General features: G+C 54.5%; 1 protein-coding gene across 2 annotated transcripts in view; it reads right to left on the reverse strand.

Annotated features, from left to right (window-relative positions):
- Window positions 1-16,234, reverse strand: part of COL18A1 (collagen type XVIII alpha 1 chain) — a 36,612-nt gene that overhangs the window by 11,387 nt on the left and 8,991 nt on the right. The window contains exons 1-2 of one of the 2 annotated variants that reach the window (XM_061379280.1): window positions 5,965-6,761; window positions 1,142-1,686 (exon numbers count right to left, since the gene is read on the reverse strand). In XM_061379280.1, coding sequence (XP_061235264.1) covers window positions 1,142-1,686; window positions 5,965-6,616 — 1,197 coding nt within the window. In that variant the 5' untranslated portion in view covers window positions 6,617-6,761. Of the gene's footprint in view, window positions 1-1,141; window positions 1,687-5,964; window positions 6,762-16,234 lie in introns of those variants that run through there. The other variant, XM_061379281.1, reaches the window with a different exon arrangement.

Raw genomic sequence — 16,234 nt, forward strand, 5'->3', positions numbered from 1 at the left:
GCAGGCTTTGTCCCCTCCAGGTTCTATGCCATTGGCACAAAGGCACCTTGGGAAGAAGCACAGATGCCAGAGGAGCCCCTCTTCACCTGCCTGCAGCAGCTCCTCCTGTGGCTTGAGCAAGGGCCAGGTTTTAATCAGCCTGATGCCCTGTTAGTTCCACATAATGCAAGTCAGGGCGATGGGAACAACCACGAGGCAGTCAGATGCCAATGGGATGTCCGAGATCACGCTCCCCTCTCTGGCTGCCAGCTTCCTTCCCTTGATGGTCAGCTATTCCCCATGGGAAAACTGGGGGTGGGCAGTGGGACTGCAATGTTGCAAGCCCGGGTGGATGTTTTCCTTCTGCTCTGGGTGGTTGCTTTGCTTTCCAAACGGTGCCAAACCATCTGGGCTGCTCCACAGCCATGACCCAGCCCTCCCAGCATGTTCAATTGCTCTTCAAGAGCAAAATGTTGCTCTTGAACCCTCAAGGGACCAACCTGATTTTCCAGTGCAAAATCAATCATTAACTGCTTCCCGGGGGAGATTTCCCTGCCATTGTACTAGTACTTAAGATGCTGTTTAAGCTGAGCTTTTCCCTGGGGAAAGCATCGCCAGAGCCTCTGTTGCTGGGCAGACCCTGCTCATCATGGGAGAAACCTGGCACTGCAACCCTGAACTCCCCTCTCCTCAGCCACTGCAGGGGATTTCCATGCCTGCTGGGCATTTTTCCCATGCTTCCCATCAATCTTATCTAGAACATAAGTCATGCCCCAATCACAACTGAGCTATCGCCTTCTGTCAGTGCTCTCTGAAGCCTCCCTCCAAACACCACCCCAATAAAGATATGCTCCATCCAAGTGTTTTTCCCAGCTAAGGGATGCACTTTACCAGCTCCTCCACTGAAGGAGCTGGGTATTTATAGCGATGGGGACATCCAAAGAGGCTCCGTATAGCGGCTGCTGTAGCACAACCCCACCTCCTCCTGCTTTGCTTCTGGTAAGACCCAAGACCAAAAAGCCACCTTTGAGCCCCATCTCCAATGTCTCCTTCCCCAGGGACACACACACAGAGCAGATGCTGGGCAAAGAGGTTGGTTCACATCCCTCCATCCTCACCCAGGCTTCTTGGAGATGCTCCTTAAGATGCCCTGATGCCTTACCTGGTACTTATCTGGGTCGGCCCCTCCAGCTTGAGCCACAAAGAGCCCAGAGCCTTCTTCCAGCTCCATCTCATCTGGAGAGCGCTCAAAGCGGACCCTCTCATGCTCCTCACAGTCCAGGTAGAGGATAACTTCATCCTCCTCCACGCTGATCGCAAAGCGTGTCCACTGGTTGAGCAAGGTGGGTACAGTGAAGTTGGCCGCCGCATATGAACGTGGGGAGCCCGGCTCTGTGTAGTAGAAGATGATGTGCTGCTTGCCCGCCCGCAGCTCCGACAGCTTGACACCCACATAGATGATGCTCTGCGAGGTGTCTGTGACGGCAAAGAGCACTCCAGCCCTCGGGGTGGTGGGTTGGATGTGGAACAGGAGGGAAAAGTCCCGGTAGAAAGGGCTTGGAAGGTGGTACCGCGCCACTTGGCCTGTGTTGGCATTGGGGCCGAATACATAGCCAGGGTTGTTGTCAGGGCCATTGATCTTGAGGATTTCATCTGGAGGGGGGTCTCCAATCAGCTCCAGGAGGCTAACCTCAGCCCTCAGGTTCTCTGCAAGATGAAGGGAAAGGGATGGTCACAACCGGCTCAATGGGGATGGTCAATCCCAGGAAGTTGCCTTGGGGGACACCACTGGCCATGCCTGCCCTGCAGGTTGGGCAAGACAGCCATGCCCATCAAGATGCACTGTTTGGATGTGACTCCCTAAATGCTGCCAGCCCTCAAACCACAGATGAGAGACCTGAGATCATAGAATCATGGAATGGTTTGGGTTGGAAGGGACCTTAAAGCTCATCCAGTTCCAACCCCTGCCATGGGCAGGGACACCTTCCACTAGAGCAGGTTGCTCCAAGCCTGGCCTTGAACACTGCCAGGGATGGAGCAGCCACAGCTTCTCTGGGCACCCTGTGCCAGCACCTCAGCACCCTCACAGGGAAGAGCTTCTGCCTTAGGTCTAACCTGAACTTCCCCTGTTTCAGTTTGAACCCATCACCCCTTGTCCTATCGCTACAGTCCCTGATGAAGAGTCCCTCTCCAGCATCCTTGTACCCCCTTCAGACACTGGAAGCTGCTATGAGGTCTCCATGCAGCTTCTCTTCTCCAGGCTGAACAGCCCCAATGTTCTCAGCCTGTCTTCATATGGGAGGTGCTCCAGCCCCTGCTCATCCTCATGGTCCACAAGACCGAAGGGATCTTGCCCATGGTGCAGGCAGTGGGAGGATGTTACTTGAGCACCAGGATTCTGAACAACCATTGAGCTGAGGAGGAAGCATCTTGCATCCATACCAGCTCTGGGGTCACAGTGATCCCTCAACATCATTCCATGACAAGCTCACAGGGTCACCCCAGCTGGGAATAAACCTGAGCAACACCCTGGGAATGGGGCTGGGGAGCCGGTGTTCCCCGTCAGCGTCCCAGATGATTTCTGTTTGGAGCTGGCCTCGGGAAGCTCTGCTCGGGACGGTCTCTTCCACCCGAACATCTGGCTGGGGTGAGCCTCCCATTGCTTTGGCAGCAGACACATCCTCATCGCCCACACACCGGGCGCCAGATTCCTCCTCTCCTATGTCAACCGCTGGGGCCGGTGCCAACTCGATGGGAGTGAGCATGCCGGGTCCTTTTTAACTCCCTATTTCCCAGGAGCAAGGAAACCCAACTAGCTTGGCTCTGAAACACAAGGAATTTCAGCCGCATCCCAAGCCAGGAGCAGGGCTTGAGGCAACTGAATGGCCTCAACTCCATCGCTGGTGTTTGACATGAGCAATGGCAGGTATCAGAGGTGTGCTGAGCTCTGCAGGACCAGCCAGGAACCTTCATCCATGCTCGGGAGCCAGGTATTGTCCTCCAGAGCCCTTTAAAACGCTGAGGAAGGAATGAAAACCACCCCAAAAAGAACAACACAAAGAAATCAGCCCGGCCTTGCCCAGCCTGGAAGGAAAACACGTCTCTTGGGAGGAGATGGAAACCTGGCTGCCTCTTCCAAAGCCTGCGGGTACCTGCGCACATGGAGCATTCCCTCTGCCAAGCCCCAGTGCCAGCCCCAGGAGAGGGACCCAGGCAGCGGTGATTTTAGAACTCTCCTGAGCCTGGTGCCCTCAATCTACTCTGTGCCCACCCTGCTCCCCCAGAGCCCCCAGTCCTTCCCAAGTTTGGCACCCCGAAACCGAGGAAACATCCTTCCTGGTCTTGTACCAGCCCTAAACCCCCTCTTGTTTGTCCTGCACCAGGATCAGGCTTCTCTATGAGGCATGGTCCGGCCTGCTCTGAGGCTCTGCATCCCGATCCCAGCATCCTTGCAAGCTCAGAGCCTATACCCAAAATGATGGGGCAAGGGAGTGGATGCACAGCAAGCCCCAACCTGGTACCCACCCTTGAGACACCCCATGCTCAGGCACCCCACAAGCTCATCCCCACTGCCCCATCGCCAGCCACCCTACAAACACCAGGATGCAGGGATGGAGCTTATCTCCATCTGGAGGAAGCCCAATTCACAGCAGCTTTAAGGGAAGAGGAAACCAGAGCTTCCTCCCAGGGGGTCTGCAGAGGGGTAAGAGCCAGAGCTTCAGTTTCTGCAGCCAGACAAGCCTTTGTCTGCCCTTGGGGCTGGGGATGGCAGGGCAGAGGGGACAGACAGATGGATGCAACAGGCTGAAAGAGGCTTTTGTTAGCGATGCAGTCTGCATCCACACTGCCCTTGGCTGGGCTCTGGGATCTTCTCTCCTCTCCAAACTCATCCCCAAGTTCAAGATGGGAGCTTGATGCTGGTGTTTCCCAAAGCAAACAGGGATGCACCTTGCCCCTGTGCAGCCAGCAAAGGTGGGGCTGTGATGGGGAGGAGATTAGGGGAGACCCCTGCAAAAGCCAAGTACCTCTTCTCAACCCCAAAGCTTTCAGGCCATGCAAAGGGTACCCAAACATTGCACCCCCCATCCCTATGGCAAAGTGGCATCTCCCACCACAGAGCATAGATAGCTGATGCTGCAGCAGTTTGAGGATGGGTGCCAGCATGTGGGGATGCCTCTGCCTGTAGTGACATTGCCATGTGCTCCTGTTGCCAATGGAAAAGCCCCAGGGATGCTTCAAGCCACACTCCCAGCTCCCAAGGCATCCCAGCTCTGCCATGACTTCCCTGGCTGGCCAAAGCTGGGATGCAGGGAGCCTCAGGATCATAAGTCACTCCATAGAGTGTATAGCAATCCCTACCCGAGCATACTCGTCATCCCACCAAAGGCCCCCCAGGGTCAGCCATCGAACAGAGTTGCTTTGACACTGAGGGGACCATGACTGTGACCCTTGTCTGCCTTCCCCCCATTAAATCACCCCTCTGATGGCATCTCCTTGCTCCTGGTTGGCAGCCTCAGGCTGTCAGCCAACAGCATAGGGGGACCGAACACAGCCTCATTCATTGGTGGGGGGAGCAGTGAGCTCCATCCTTCCCTTCCTGCTTCCATCTCAAGCTGTGTTCTTGCTCTTACAGCCCAATTGCATTGCTCCAAGTACCAGTGTTGTGTTCCCCCAGCTCTCTTCCTTTCACCTCCTTGCTGTAGGGGCACATCTTGGTCCATGGCTGACATACAGGAGGGTCACAACCACCTCACAACCCAGCTGGAGGGGAAGCAAACCTCTCCTTCCTGCCAAGCAAGGAGGGGATCAAACATTAGCCATTGGGTAGATCATTAATCCAAGGCAAAGGACTGCTCCAGGACAGGGGAGCATGAAGGCACCTTGAAGAGGGTCACCTTGAAGCCTCCTCACCACCATGGTTGGGTGGTCACCAGGATCCTGATCCTTCACCCTGCTCCCAGAACAGACAGGACACAGCAAACCTGGCCCTCAATGCCAGCACGATGCCATCAGGGAGCATCTCTTGTCCTGGCCCCCCTGGGATATTGCCTTTCAATGCGTCTCATGAGGGATGGGGGGAACAAAACAGCCCGAGGGGATGGTGATACTCAGCCTTGTGGAGGGGGACAAAATCTATTGGCGTTCCTCATTTGGAGAAGTGATACTGCACTCAGCAGCATCCCATGGGGATAATGCAGAAGCACCCCCATGCACCTAAAAACCCAGAGAGAGTTTAGGAAGGGGAGATGCACAAACACCCCAGCCATCACCCAGCCACATTACCTGCAGAAGCATTAATAAAGACACAAGAATACCCTCCATCCTCCGCAGGCAGAGCATCACAAGGCAGAGGCAGGCGCCCACCAGCCAAGTGCATCCAACACAGGTCTCTGATGGCCTCGCAGAAGCCCTGGCATGGTGGGGGGGTTATGGGGACCGAAGCACTACACCCAGGGAGCAGGAGCAAGCAGAGGAACCACTCCAGGTAGCGATGGCATTGCGATTCAAGCAGCCCTTCCCACTCATGCAAAGCTGCCTGCACTTCCACCTCGGTGCTGTGGCGCAGGTAATTTGGCAGTGTGAAGTGGCTGGTGCCCAGCACGCTGCAGAAGGGGAGCTGGGTTGGGATGGGTTGGCAGTGAGCAGCTGGTGGCATCAATCCAGGGAAGAAGGATGCGAGCCCTGTGCCTCTATTGCTGTAGAGTCGCGCAGTGGCTGCTAGGAGATCAAACTCAGGAGGACCCAAGGGGTGAGCAAGAAGAGGAGGACCCACACCGTTATCTGCCCTCCCATTAGGCACAGCAGAGCTCCAGCTCCCATTCACACCAGCCAGTGCCAGCCCCGGGCGGTAAGTGCTGTGCCATGGGTTCAGGGATGCAGGTGATGCTCCATGGAGTGGTCGGGCTGGATGTGCCATAGGGTCCCCAGGCAGCACTGCCTGTGCATGGGTACTGTCACCTGGAGAGGAAGGAAAAGGAGCACTACCTGCATGGGGAGCTGCTGTTCTCTGCAAGGACACCCATGTCCCTGGCACTGCAGGGGTCCCCGTCCCCAGGAGCTCCTCAGTGTTCCCCATGCCCAAAAGATGTGGGTCCTTGGTGCTCCCCTTCCCAAACAGCTGTGGGTCCTCAGTGCTTCCCATCGCCAAGAGAGGCAGGTCCTCAGTGCTTCCCATCCCAAAAAGCTGTGGGTCCTCAGTGCTCCCCATCCCAAAGAGATGTGGGTCCTTGGTGCTCTCCATCCCCAGGTCCTTGGTGGAGCTGCTGGCCTCATCCTGCCCAGGTGTAGGTGACGTGCTGTGGGGAGAAGCGATGCTCGCCAGTGCCCGTGTGGTGCTCTCCACAAGCCTCGTGGCATTCCCACTGGTTTTGGCTGCAGTCCCCTCACCAATGAGTGCTGCTGTGCCCGGCTCCGGCTCCTGGTGCTGTGGGGTGGTGACATCCCTCTCCAGCTGCTCACCCCATATCCTCAGGGATGCGCTGGGAGTGGGAGCAGCCGTGGAGGCGAGAGTCTTCGGTGCTGCCGTTTCCTCACCGGGTGCTGCTGTGCTCCAAATCCAGTCCAGGAGATTTGTTTGGGAAGAGGAGGAGAAGCAGCAAGCCAGGAGGAGCAGAACCCCCAAGCAAAGTGGGGCCATTAGGAAGGGAAAATGATCCCTGTTGCTCCGGAGAGCGAAGGAAAAGGGGGAAGAGGCAGTACTGCCCCAGCCGGGATCCCGGAACACTCACATTGCTGTCTCCTCGACCCTTCAAACCGGAGCGGAGCAGCAGGAGGAGTGGCCCTGCCAAACCCTCCTCTTCAGAATGCCGGCCTCCCAACACCCAGCACAGCCTTGTCTCCCAGCTGGGAACCCACCTGAGCCCCCCAAAACCTCTGTTTTGGAGCCCGGCCAGCCCTCATTCACACCCTGTTCCCTGCCCCAGCTCATGCTGCTGCCGCCGTTGCGTTTTAACTCCTTCCCAACCAGAAGCACCCTAAATCCCATCCCTCCCAAGCTGTGTGAGGGTCCCCATTGATACCCAGCTTCAGTGCAACACACATGTCCCATGACTTTCACACCAGGGAAAGGTGATGAACTCAAAGCAAAACAGAACAAGGGGGAAAAGACGCCCATATCCCAACAAATATTCCCAAGTTTTCCACCAGTCAGAAACACAAGTCCCCAAAGTGGTTTCAGGCTGTTTTCCCAGCTTGGTTACAGGGCCAGGACACCCACGTGCTGCTGCAGGATGGTGAGGGGAGAACATGCAGTATTCCCCCCCCCCATAAGCATCATGAGCCAGCAATGTCTCAAAACCAGGAGGTGTGAGGGATAGCAGCCTCAAATATGCATAGATCATAGAATCCCAGCCTGGGATTCTATGGATTGGAGGGGACCTTAAAGCTCATCCAGCTCCAACCAGGGACACCTTCCACTAGAGCAGGTTGCTCCAAGCCCCTGTGTTCAACCTGGCCTTGAACACTGCCAGGGATGGGGCAGCCACAGCTTCTCTGGGCACCCTGTGCCAGCGCCTCAGCACCCTCACAGGGAAGAGCTTCTGCCTTATCTCCAACCTGAACTTCCCCTTGTTTCAGTTTGAATCCATCACCCCTTGTCCTGCTCCTGAAGCCCAGGATGAAAATCTCCCCTGGGTGCTCTCCCATGCCTCTGAAAATTCAGTTGCTCTGATTTCCTCCTCAAGGATATCCCCCCCAGATCCACTCATCTGGTCCATTTCCTCCCATCAGTGCTGCTTCACCACCCTGGGGAGCACCAAGTCCTTGGTGCCCTTCAGGGATGGAGCACACCCATGGACCACACACTGCTGTGACATTGGGCAAGTCACCTCCATGGCTCAAAAAGCACCCCTGAGAAGGGTTATAAATCACAGGATCAACCAGGTTGGGAAAGCCCTTTAAGCTCATCCAGTCCAACCCTTACCCCAGCACTGCCAAGGCCACCACTGACCCAAGGCACTGAGGGTCTCACCTCCACGGTGTGTGAACACTTGCAGGGACGGTGACTCCAGCCCTGCCCTGTTCAGCCTGTTCCAATGCCTGAGCACCCTCTGGGGAAGGAATTGTTCCTCAGCTCCAGTGCCAAGGTGACCATTTCAGCTCCCTCTGCATGACCAGGATAGCTGCAGTCTGCACTAATGTGGTCCCACCATATGGAGTGGGAAGATGAAACTACCCCGATGCTCCTCCAGATGAGACCTATTCAAGAAAAGCACTGAAGCGAATGCCCAGATGTCTGCTTTGCTTCACACAACATTTCCCACACTGCTGTTTAAGCGAAACGTGTCAGTTTTCCCCTCAAAATAGTAGCCTGTGCAGCAAGGATGCTGTTGCCAACAGGCTCGCCCCGTGACTGATGCTGTTACAGGAACGCGGTGCGGAACAGCCCACGACTAATTGAGTGTGGGACATGTTCGTGTCTGTGTGTCAGTGTTTCCATACAGCTCCCCCCCAACCCCAAAGCTCATCTGATCCCATCAACCTGATGAAAGGAGCCAGCCTGCCCCAGTGATGGGACCTGTTGGGACAGGAGCTTGCTGCTATCATGGAATCAGCCAGGTTGGAAAAGCCCTTTAAGCTCATCCAGTCCAGCTGCTCCTCAGCCCTGCCAAGGCCACCACTAACCCATGGCACCGAGGGCCTCGTCTCCACAGTGTGTGAACACTTGCAGGGACGGTGACTCCAGCCCTGCCCTGTTCAGCCTGTTCCAATGCCTGAGCACCCTCTGGGGAAGGAATTGCTCCTCAGCTCCATCTAAACCTGCCCTGATGCAGCTTGAGGCTGTTTCCTCTTGTCCCATCCCTTGTTCCTTGGGAGCAGAGCCCAGCCCCTCCTGGCTCCATCCTCCTGTCAGGCAGTTGTAGGGAGTGATCAGGTCCCCCCTGAGCCTTCTCTTCTCCAGACTGAACCCCCAGGTCCCTCTTCCCACTCCTCTGCATCCCTGGCACATCCAAGAGGGATACTGGTGACTGCTGCTCTTCTCCCACTGGTGGGGAAGACATATGGGCAAGTTTGATGTTCCTGAACTGGGAATTCGGGAATAAGGGGGGATGCCATCCAAGCCCCCCATATAGCTGCACAGCATCCCCCAGAGCCAGGGAGGGAGCATCATGAGCTCTGATGAGCTGCCTCATCTCAACCACGAGGATTCTGGCAGTGGCACCATGCTGGGGCATGCAGACACAATGCCCAGCTGGAAAACATCCCCATTTCTCCCTTCTGCTGGGATTAAGCAGCTCATGATAGTGGAGCAGAGCAAAGCAGCAACCTCCCTGTGTGCGGGGCCGCCAGCCCTCATTAAGGCAATGATCTTCGTTTCACTGCACACCTCCAGGGGAAGGGGTACCAGAAAAGGAGGGTTGGGAGAGGGGGCTGGTGGCACTGGAGCATCCCGATGCAGTGTGCTCTGCCATTGACCAAGCACCCAGACAGGGGACGTACCACACTCCCTTCAAACAGAAGCCACGCTGACAGAGCTGAGAATAGCCCTTGTTTTACCTTCCTCAAGGCTAAAGTGCTTGGCATGCTCCAAGGGATGCTGCTACAAGCTCATCGTGACCTTCCACTTGCTTAAAACTCAAACTGGACCCTCGGTATGGTCCCAGTTCCCTCCTGATTGCATCTTCCTACTGCTGGTGCAACCTGGTCCCTTGGGAATCATAGAACTACATGTTCTATGGTGGGAAAAGCTAGGTGGGGAAAGACCTTTAAGAACAGCAAGTTCAAATAGGAGGAATAAGGCTGTGCTGCTCCCTGCAGGGGTACCTTCCACTGGACCAGTGGAAGCTGGGTCCTGTCCCAGGAGAAGATTAAAGAGAGGGGGAAAAGAGGAAGGAAAAGGGAAAGAGAGGCGAAAAGGAGAAAAAGAACAAGGGAATGAAGGAAGAAGAGGAGAAAAGGAGCGAAAAGGTGAAAGAGAGATGGAGGGAAAAGGGGAAAGAGAGATGGGGGAAAAGAGGAGGGGGAAAAGAGAGGGACAAAAAAGTAGGAAAAGAGAAAGAAGGGAGGGGGAAAGAAAGAAAAAGGAGAAAGAAGAGGAAAATATTTGTCCCAGAGGTTTCAGCCCTGCAGCTCCAGGTTGCTTTGCCCATGGCCTTTGGAAATGGGGGGCCCTGCCCCAACCCGGCTCAGCAAACCCCGACCCCAGAGCCCAAGGCTGGATCCCCCAGGAAGGCAGGCGGGCAGCAGAGGGAGCCTCAGGCCGAGCAGAGGGAGGGAGCATCCTCAGGACACCCGTTGTGCTGCATCCCACCCATCCCTGCAGCCCTTCCTGGTCACAGAGCACAGGGATCCAGACTGCGGTTTGGGATGGAGCTCACAGCGTCCCCATGGCACAATTCCAAGGGAGCCTCCCTTAGCGACCGGGGGCTTTAATGAACTAATTCACTCATTACCAGGCTGTTTTGATGCAGTTTCTGCTTGGCAAGTTCCCCAGCCCCAGGCAGGGGGGCTGCAAACCACCTCCTGCTTTTGGGTACCACTAACAGTGTTCCCAAATGTTCCCAGTACCTTTAGAGCAGCTGTGCTTGAACCCCATATCTCTGCTCCAAGAAATGGCACCCTGGGACCAGCATGAAGGATAATGGGGGTGAGGCCCTGGGCGCAAACACAGGGAAAGGGAAAAAGAGGAAAAAGGGATAGGAAAGGGAATAGGAAAGGGGAAAGGACAGGGGACTAGAGATAGGACAGGATGGGAAAGCAGAGGGGAAAGGAAAGCAGAGGGGAAAGGAAAGCAGAGGGGAAAGGAAGGCACTGCGTTGGAGACAGGCGCAGCCATGCACCAAGCAGAGCAATCCAGGGCCTGTCAGCAGCAGCTGGTATCTATAAATCCTATCGCTGTTTGGGACTTTAATCCTCTCTTCATCTAAATACCCAAACAACACTAAAAGGCCCCCATGGAGCGGTGTGCCGAGGATATTGCCACATCCTGAGCACTGACCTCCCATGCAGAGACAGCCCCCGGGGAGACACAGTGGGACCTGGACCAGGGGTGGGCGCTCAGCCAGGGACATGGGAAGGCAGAGGATGGCTGGGGACCAAGGCAGTGTGTGTGACAGCATCCATTACTGCCCTAAAAGCAATGCAGGTGAGAGTTTGCTGCTTCCAGAGCAGTGTTTGCCCTGCCTCCAGCTGCACAGCATCCCTGGGGATCACAGCGTTCCTAAACAGTTACTCACAGAGAGCCAGGAAAATCCTCCCGGCAAATTCCTCCATCAGATAAAACCTGCAATGTCACAACTGCTGTGGGGAGCCACCACATAACATCAGGGGGGAAGGAGGGTGGCCATGGCCAGATCTCCATTGCTAACTGCATCCTCCTCCCAAAGCAAAAGGCAAGAGGCACCTGCTTGTGCCAAAGCATCCATCCTACTTACAACACCATATGAAGGGGGGACTATAAGGATGCTGGAGCGGGGCCTTCATCAGGGACTGTAGCGATAGGACAAGGGGTGATGGGTTCAAATTGATACAGGGGAAGTTCAGGTTGGAGATAAGGCAGAAGCTCTTCCCTGTGAGGGTGCTGAGGCGCTGGCACAGGGTGCCCAGAGAAGCTGTGGCTGCCCCATCCCTGGCAGTGTTCAAGGCCAGGTTGGACACAGGGGCTTGGAGTACCCTGCTCTAGTGGGAGGTGTCCCTGCCCATGGGAATGAGTTGAAACTGGATGAGCTTCCAGGTCCTTTCAACCCAAACCTTACTGGGATTCTATGAGTCTGTGATCTAAAGAGTCCTTCTGTCAGCCCTCACAGGACATCACACAGGCAATGGCAGTGCAGGGCAAGCAAAGCGCAAAGCAAACAACCTTCCTTCCAAGAATGGCTAAAAATACCACCAGGGTCAAGTCCCCGAGGGAAGAGCATGCCAAGGGGCACGTCTCACCAAAGGCAGCTTGAGTTTGCCCTGTAACTCATTACCCTCCAAGAAAAGAGCCCTGAGCTGCAGAACACACAGCCAAGAGATGCTGGTGACCTCCGCGGGCAGGAGGATACAGCATTGAGCGACCACAAGGGATGGATGGTGGAGAGGAGCCATCAATCCCCACACACAGCCAAACCCAAGGCTTTAAAACACAAGGTGAGCTTGGTGTGACCTGCAGACCCACACGCACACCGCCATGGGAGCCACCAGCTCTGCTTCCCATCACTTGCCTCCCTCCAGGGCCAACTGACAGTCCAGAGATAAGGTGAGGGAAGGAATGCGACCCCCTTGTTCACCCTCCCCTGTGTTAATAAATCACCTTGCAGACTAATTGCTCCTTGGAGGAGAGAGACTCACCCCCCACCAAGGCCCTGCTCAGCCTGGGAGCCCCGCTCCTGGGAAGCCCCAGGTTTCAATCACGTTCCTGGCATTCCTGCCTCGGCACATAGCCCAGGGGGCTCCGGTAGCTCTGGCAACCATGCTCCAAGCAGGCCTAGGCGCTGCCCCGGTGAGTGCAGAGGAATTCGGTCGCCATCTCCATAAGAGAATGCAGCTGGGAAGTGCATCCCAGCTCCCACTTAATTACCCGGAAATACAGTGGCACCAATGCTGTGCCATGGGTAGAGGGGAGACGAGGGCTGGTATAGAATCATGGAATGGTTTGGGATGAAAGCAAAGCAGAGGACAAGCCACCCAGGCAGGGTATGTGTTCTAAGAGCTCAAATTAAGCCTTTTAGCATCATGCAATGGAGAAGCCAATGAAGCCCCTCAACCACGCTGGGACACCCCAATGTCACTGAGCAGCAGCACTATCAGAGTTAAGCCAGCTCTGAAAGCTGCACATGGAGGCTGGGAGCTGCCCATTCCCAGCTTCAGCACATAAGAAATACATAAGAAAACCAATTCACTGAACAAAATACACAAGAGCCACCAAAAGAAGTCGTACCTGCAAACAGAGCAGTCCAGCATCCATCCTGCATCCCAATACTGGGTGCTAGGTGGTCAATGCTGCTGCAACAGTTCTGTGCTGCTGGCTTTGGCATCGTTTCCCTGTTATTCCCAAAGCTCCCTCCGCACCAGGCAGCCGAGCTTGGCAATCCTGCTTGGGCATCGCATCCCACTTCAGCCCATTGCAGCTGCAGGGCACCATGCTCCATGCCATTCAGTCCCCACAAAGTGGGGATACAAGCCCAGTAGGCCCTTTGGGGGTGGATGCTGGGGTCAAATCTATTTAATGCCTTTGTTAGCAGGGATTAAATGCAATAATAAAGCACCCCCCTGCATAAAGGGCCACTTTAACAGGGAAAGTGCCATCCAGCCCTTGAACCTACCCAAGGCTAAGGGGAAGAATAAATCAGTTGAATGCCTTGAATGTGAGCTGAGCAATGACAAGTCTATGTCAGCCAAGGCTGAAATCTCCCACTCCCTCCCAGGACGACAAGTCCATGTCTCCAAGGGCACAGAAAATAAAGCAGCAAAGTTTGGGTCTTTTGAGAAAAAGACCTAAAAAGAAGGACCTAAAAAGACTGGAGATGGGCATTAAAGGGGTTGAATGGGTAACTGTGTCAGCAGCTGCTTTGCTGGTCCATAAAAGTGGAGAGAAGGAATGAGCACTGGGAAAAGCCAAGAGGAGCCGGGATGAGGCCAGAAAACGCATCATCCCTTGCCAACCAACAGTAGAACATGTCAGACAAGAGATCCTGTTCTCAGCACACGCAGGAGACGGGGACCAAAAGCCATCAGTTCCCTTTTTCAACAAATCACTCAGGTTTTAAGCAAAATACGATGTCACTAAATAGCTTTAATATACTGGAGTTTACCATCTATAACCTGGCAAATGTCAAGAACAAGGATGGGTGTAAACTTGGTTCTTCCTCACATGCAGATAGGGATTCCTTATATCTGGGGAGACCTTCCAATACCTAAAGGAGGCCCACAGGAAACCTGGAGAGGGACTTCTTACTATAGCAGGTAGTGACAGGACAAGCGGGAATGGCTTTAAAATGAAAGAGGGTGGATCTAGATTAGATATAAGGCAGAAGCTCTTCCCTGTAAGGGTGGTGAGGAGCTGGCACAGGGTGCCCAGAGAAGCAAACACAGAGATGGGTCCCTTCAAGCTGTTTTCCGGGATGCCAAGGGTTAAAAACCAAGCCCAAACCACACACAAAACGCAGCAGGCATGCCTGAAGAGGAGGATTAGAGAGAATAGGGCCGATTCTCAGCAAAGCCTATGGCAACATAAATAGAAAAGTAACATTACGCTCAAGACGGGGCCCTTTCCCTTTGCTCCTGCCCTACAATGCCACTATTGTTTTGCTGACAACTGGTAATTATCCCAAGCTGCACACACTGGTATTCCCACCCTTTAACCGGGAGGGATTTTGCTGCTGCCGACCCTCTGACACCAGCAGAAATTCACATACCACAGGGTTCAAAGGGGGGGCGGGCTGGAAAGGCCAAGCAAGCCCCATGGGGTATGTCATCGGGGACCTCCTTTTAGTCATCCCTAAGAAAAGAAGCTGTTTGGAATGGATTTGCTTGGGGTTCAAGGTGCCCCAAAGAGCAGGAGGTCTTTCCCAACCCCCCCCATCCCAAATGAATGGTACCCGTTGCCACCCTAGATGAACCAACAGTCCCCTACCAAATAGCCACGTCTGTGTGGCAGCAAAGTGCAAAGGAAATGCAATCATCCCATGGAGACAGAGTTTTCCTTCCCTCCTGCAAAGCTCAAGCATCCTCAGGGATCCTGAACCCCCAGGATCAGCCCTTGCAGGCAGCTGCCCTGCTCCAAGGGGGCTGTAATGGGGATGAACTAGACCCATCACTTCTCATTTATGGGGTGGGGGAGTCACATCCCCAGCCTCCCCAGCACTCCAGGAGGCCAGCGTGGTGCTGGCATCGGTTCAAATAATGTGATAAGAAGTAGTGGAAAGTGCCTCTGGATAATAAAAGTCATGGAATGCTTTGGGTTGAAGGGATCTTAAAGCTCATCCAGTTCCAAACCCCTGCCACAGGGCAGGGACACCTTCCACTAGAGCAGGTTGCTCCAAGCCCCTGTGTCCAACCTGGCCTTGAACACTTGAACACCCATAATCTCTGTATCTGCACAGTTGGCTGCTTGAAGGACATTTAAAAACCCTGAAGTCATTAAAACACAGCAATGGAATGCAGCAAAAGCCAAGATGGATCAAAGCAAACCCCCCCTCCATAGCCACAATGTAGGGTTTGGGGTTGGTTTTCTTTTGCATGCTGGTGCTTGAGTCAGAAAGACCAGGGAAAAGGGGGATAAAACGGTTTTTGTCTGCCTCAGGCTGCAGGCAGCACAGCCAAGGACAGAGCAAAGCAGGATATACCCACATTCACCGAAGGACCCGGCTACAAGAGCCGCTCTGGGTGAGTTGTCTGGGTTCCTTTTTTGACTCCTGCGTTTGAATTACACGCTCGCAGGAGTTTCTTCCTGACAGGAAAGCTGGAAACCAGTTTTTCCTGCAGCAAAGGCCAATTCCACAAATGCTAGCAGTGACCTGTAAAGATTAAAGAGCCAAAAAACAAGCCCCCATAAATCAGCGGAGCAACATCTTGCCTTCCCCGCAGCCTGTTTGGCTGGGTGGGTTTGGGGGTTAAGCACCCCAGAGCAAAAGAAACCGCTCCTCAAACCCCATTTAACCCATCCCAGCTGCAGGAAAAGGGGAATAACCTCCCCCATCAAGGCAGGCGGAGCTATGCTGTGGGGCTTCAGGCAAGCTCCAGCCTGTCCCCACAGCCAGGCATTGAGGTGAATGAAACCCCCTTCCCAAAGCACTGGAGCCCAGCCAGGACCTGATGAAAGCATGTGGTTGCTTGCAGGGTGGAAAGCTGGCAGCCAGAGCACAGAAGCTGGGAATGAGCCCTGCCACTGGACCAGCACCTTGCTTTTAAGGATGCTGAAGGATGGAGGAGGTCCCATTGATTAAAGTGGTCAACGCCAGCTCCTCTCCATCACTTGTTTGGCCAGAGGCAAAGATTAAACCTATGTTTTGCTCTTTGGATTTCTGCCCAGAGGAGGCTGTTTTGAAGCATCCCTTGTCAGGGATAGTTAGATTGGACATTCAGAGTAGAGATTTTGATTATTTATCTAGACTTCAGCTATTTAGATTAGAGGAGAGATTTAGGTTGAATATAAGGAAGAAGTTCTTCCCTGTGAGGGTGCCCAGAGAAGCTGTGGCTGCCCCATCCCTGGCAGTGTTCAAAGCCAGCTTGGACACAAGGGCTTGGAGCAACCTGGTCTGGAACTGGATGAGCTTTAAGGTCCTTTCCAACCCAAGCCATTGTGTGATTCTATGATATCAGAGCACAACAGGAT

The sequence above is a fragment of the Neopsephotus bourkii genome, unplaced genomic scaffold (assembly GCF_033783945.1).
Source record: "Neopsephotus bourkii isolate Nb327-2 ecotype Australia unplaced genomic scaffold, CSIRO-AGI_Nbou_v1 NB_1768, whole genome shotgun sequence".
Classification (NCBI taxonomy): domain Eukaryota; kingdom Metazoa; phylum Chordata; class Aves; order Psittaciformes; family Psittacidae; genus Neopsephotus; species Neopsephotus bourkii.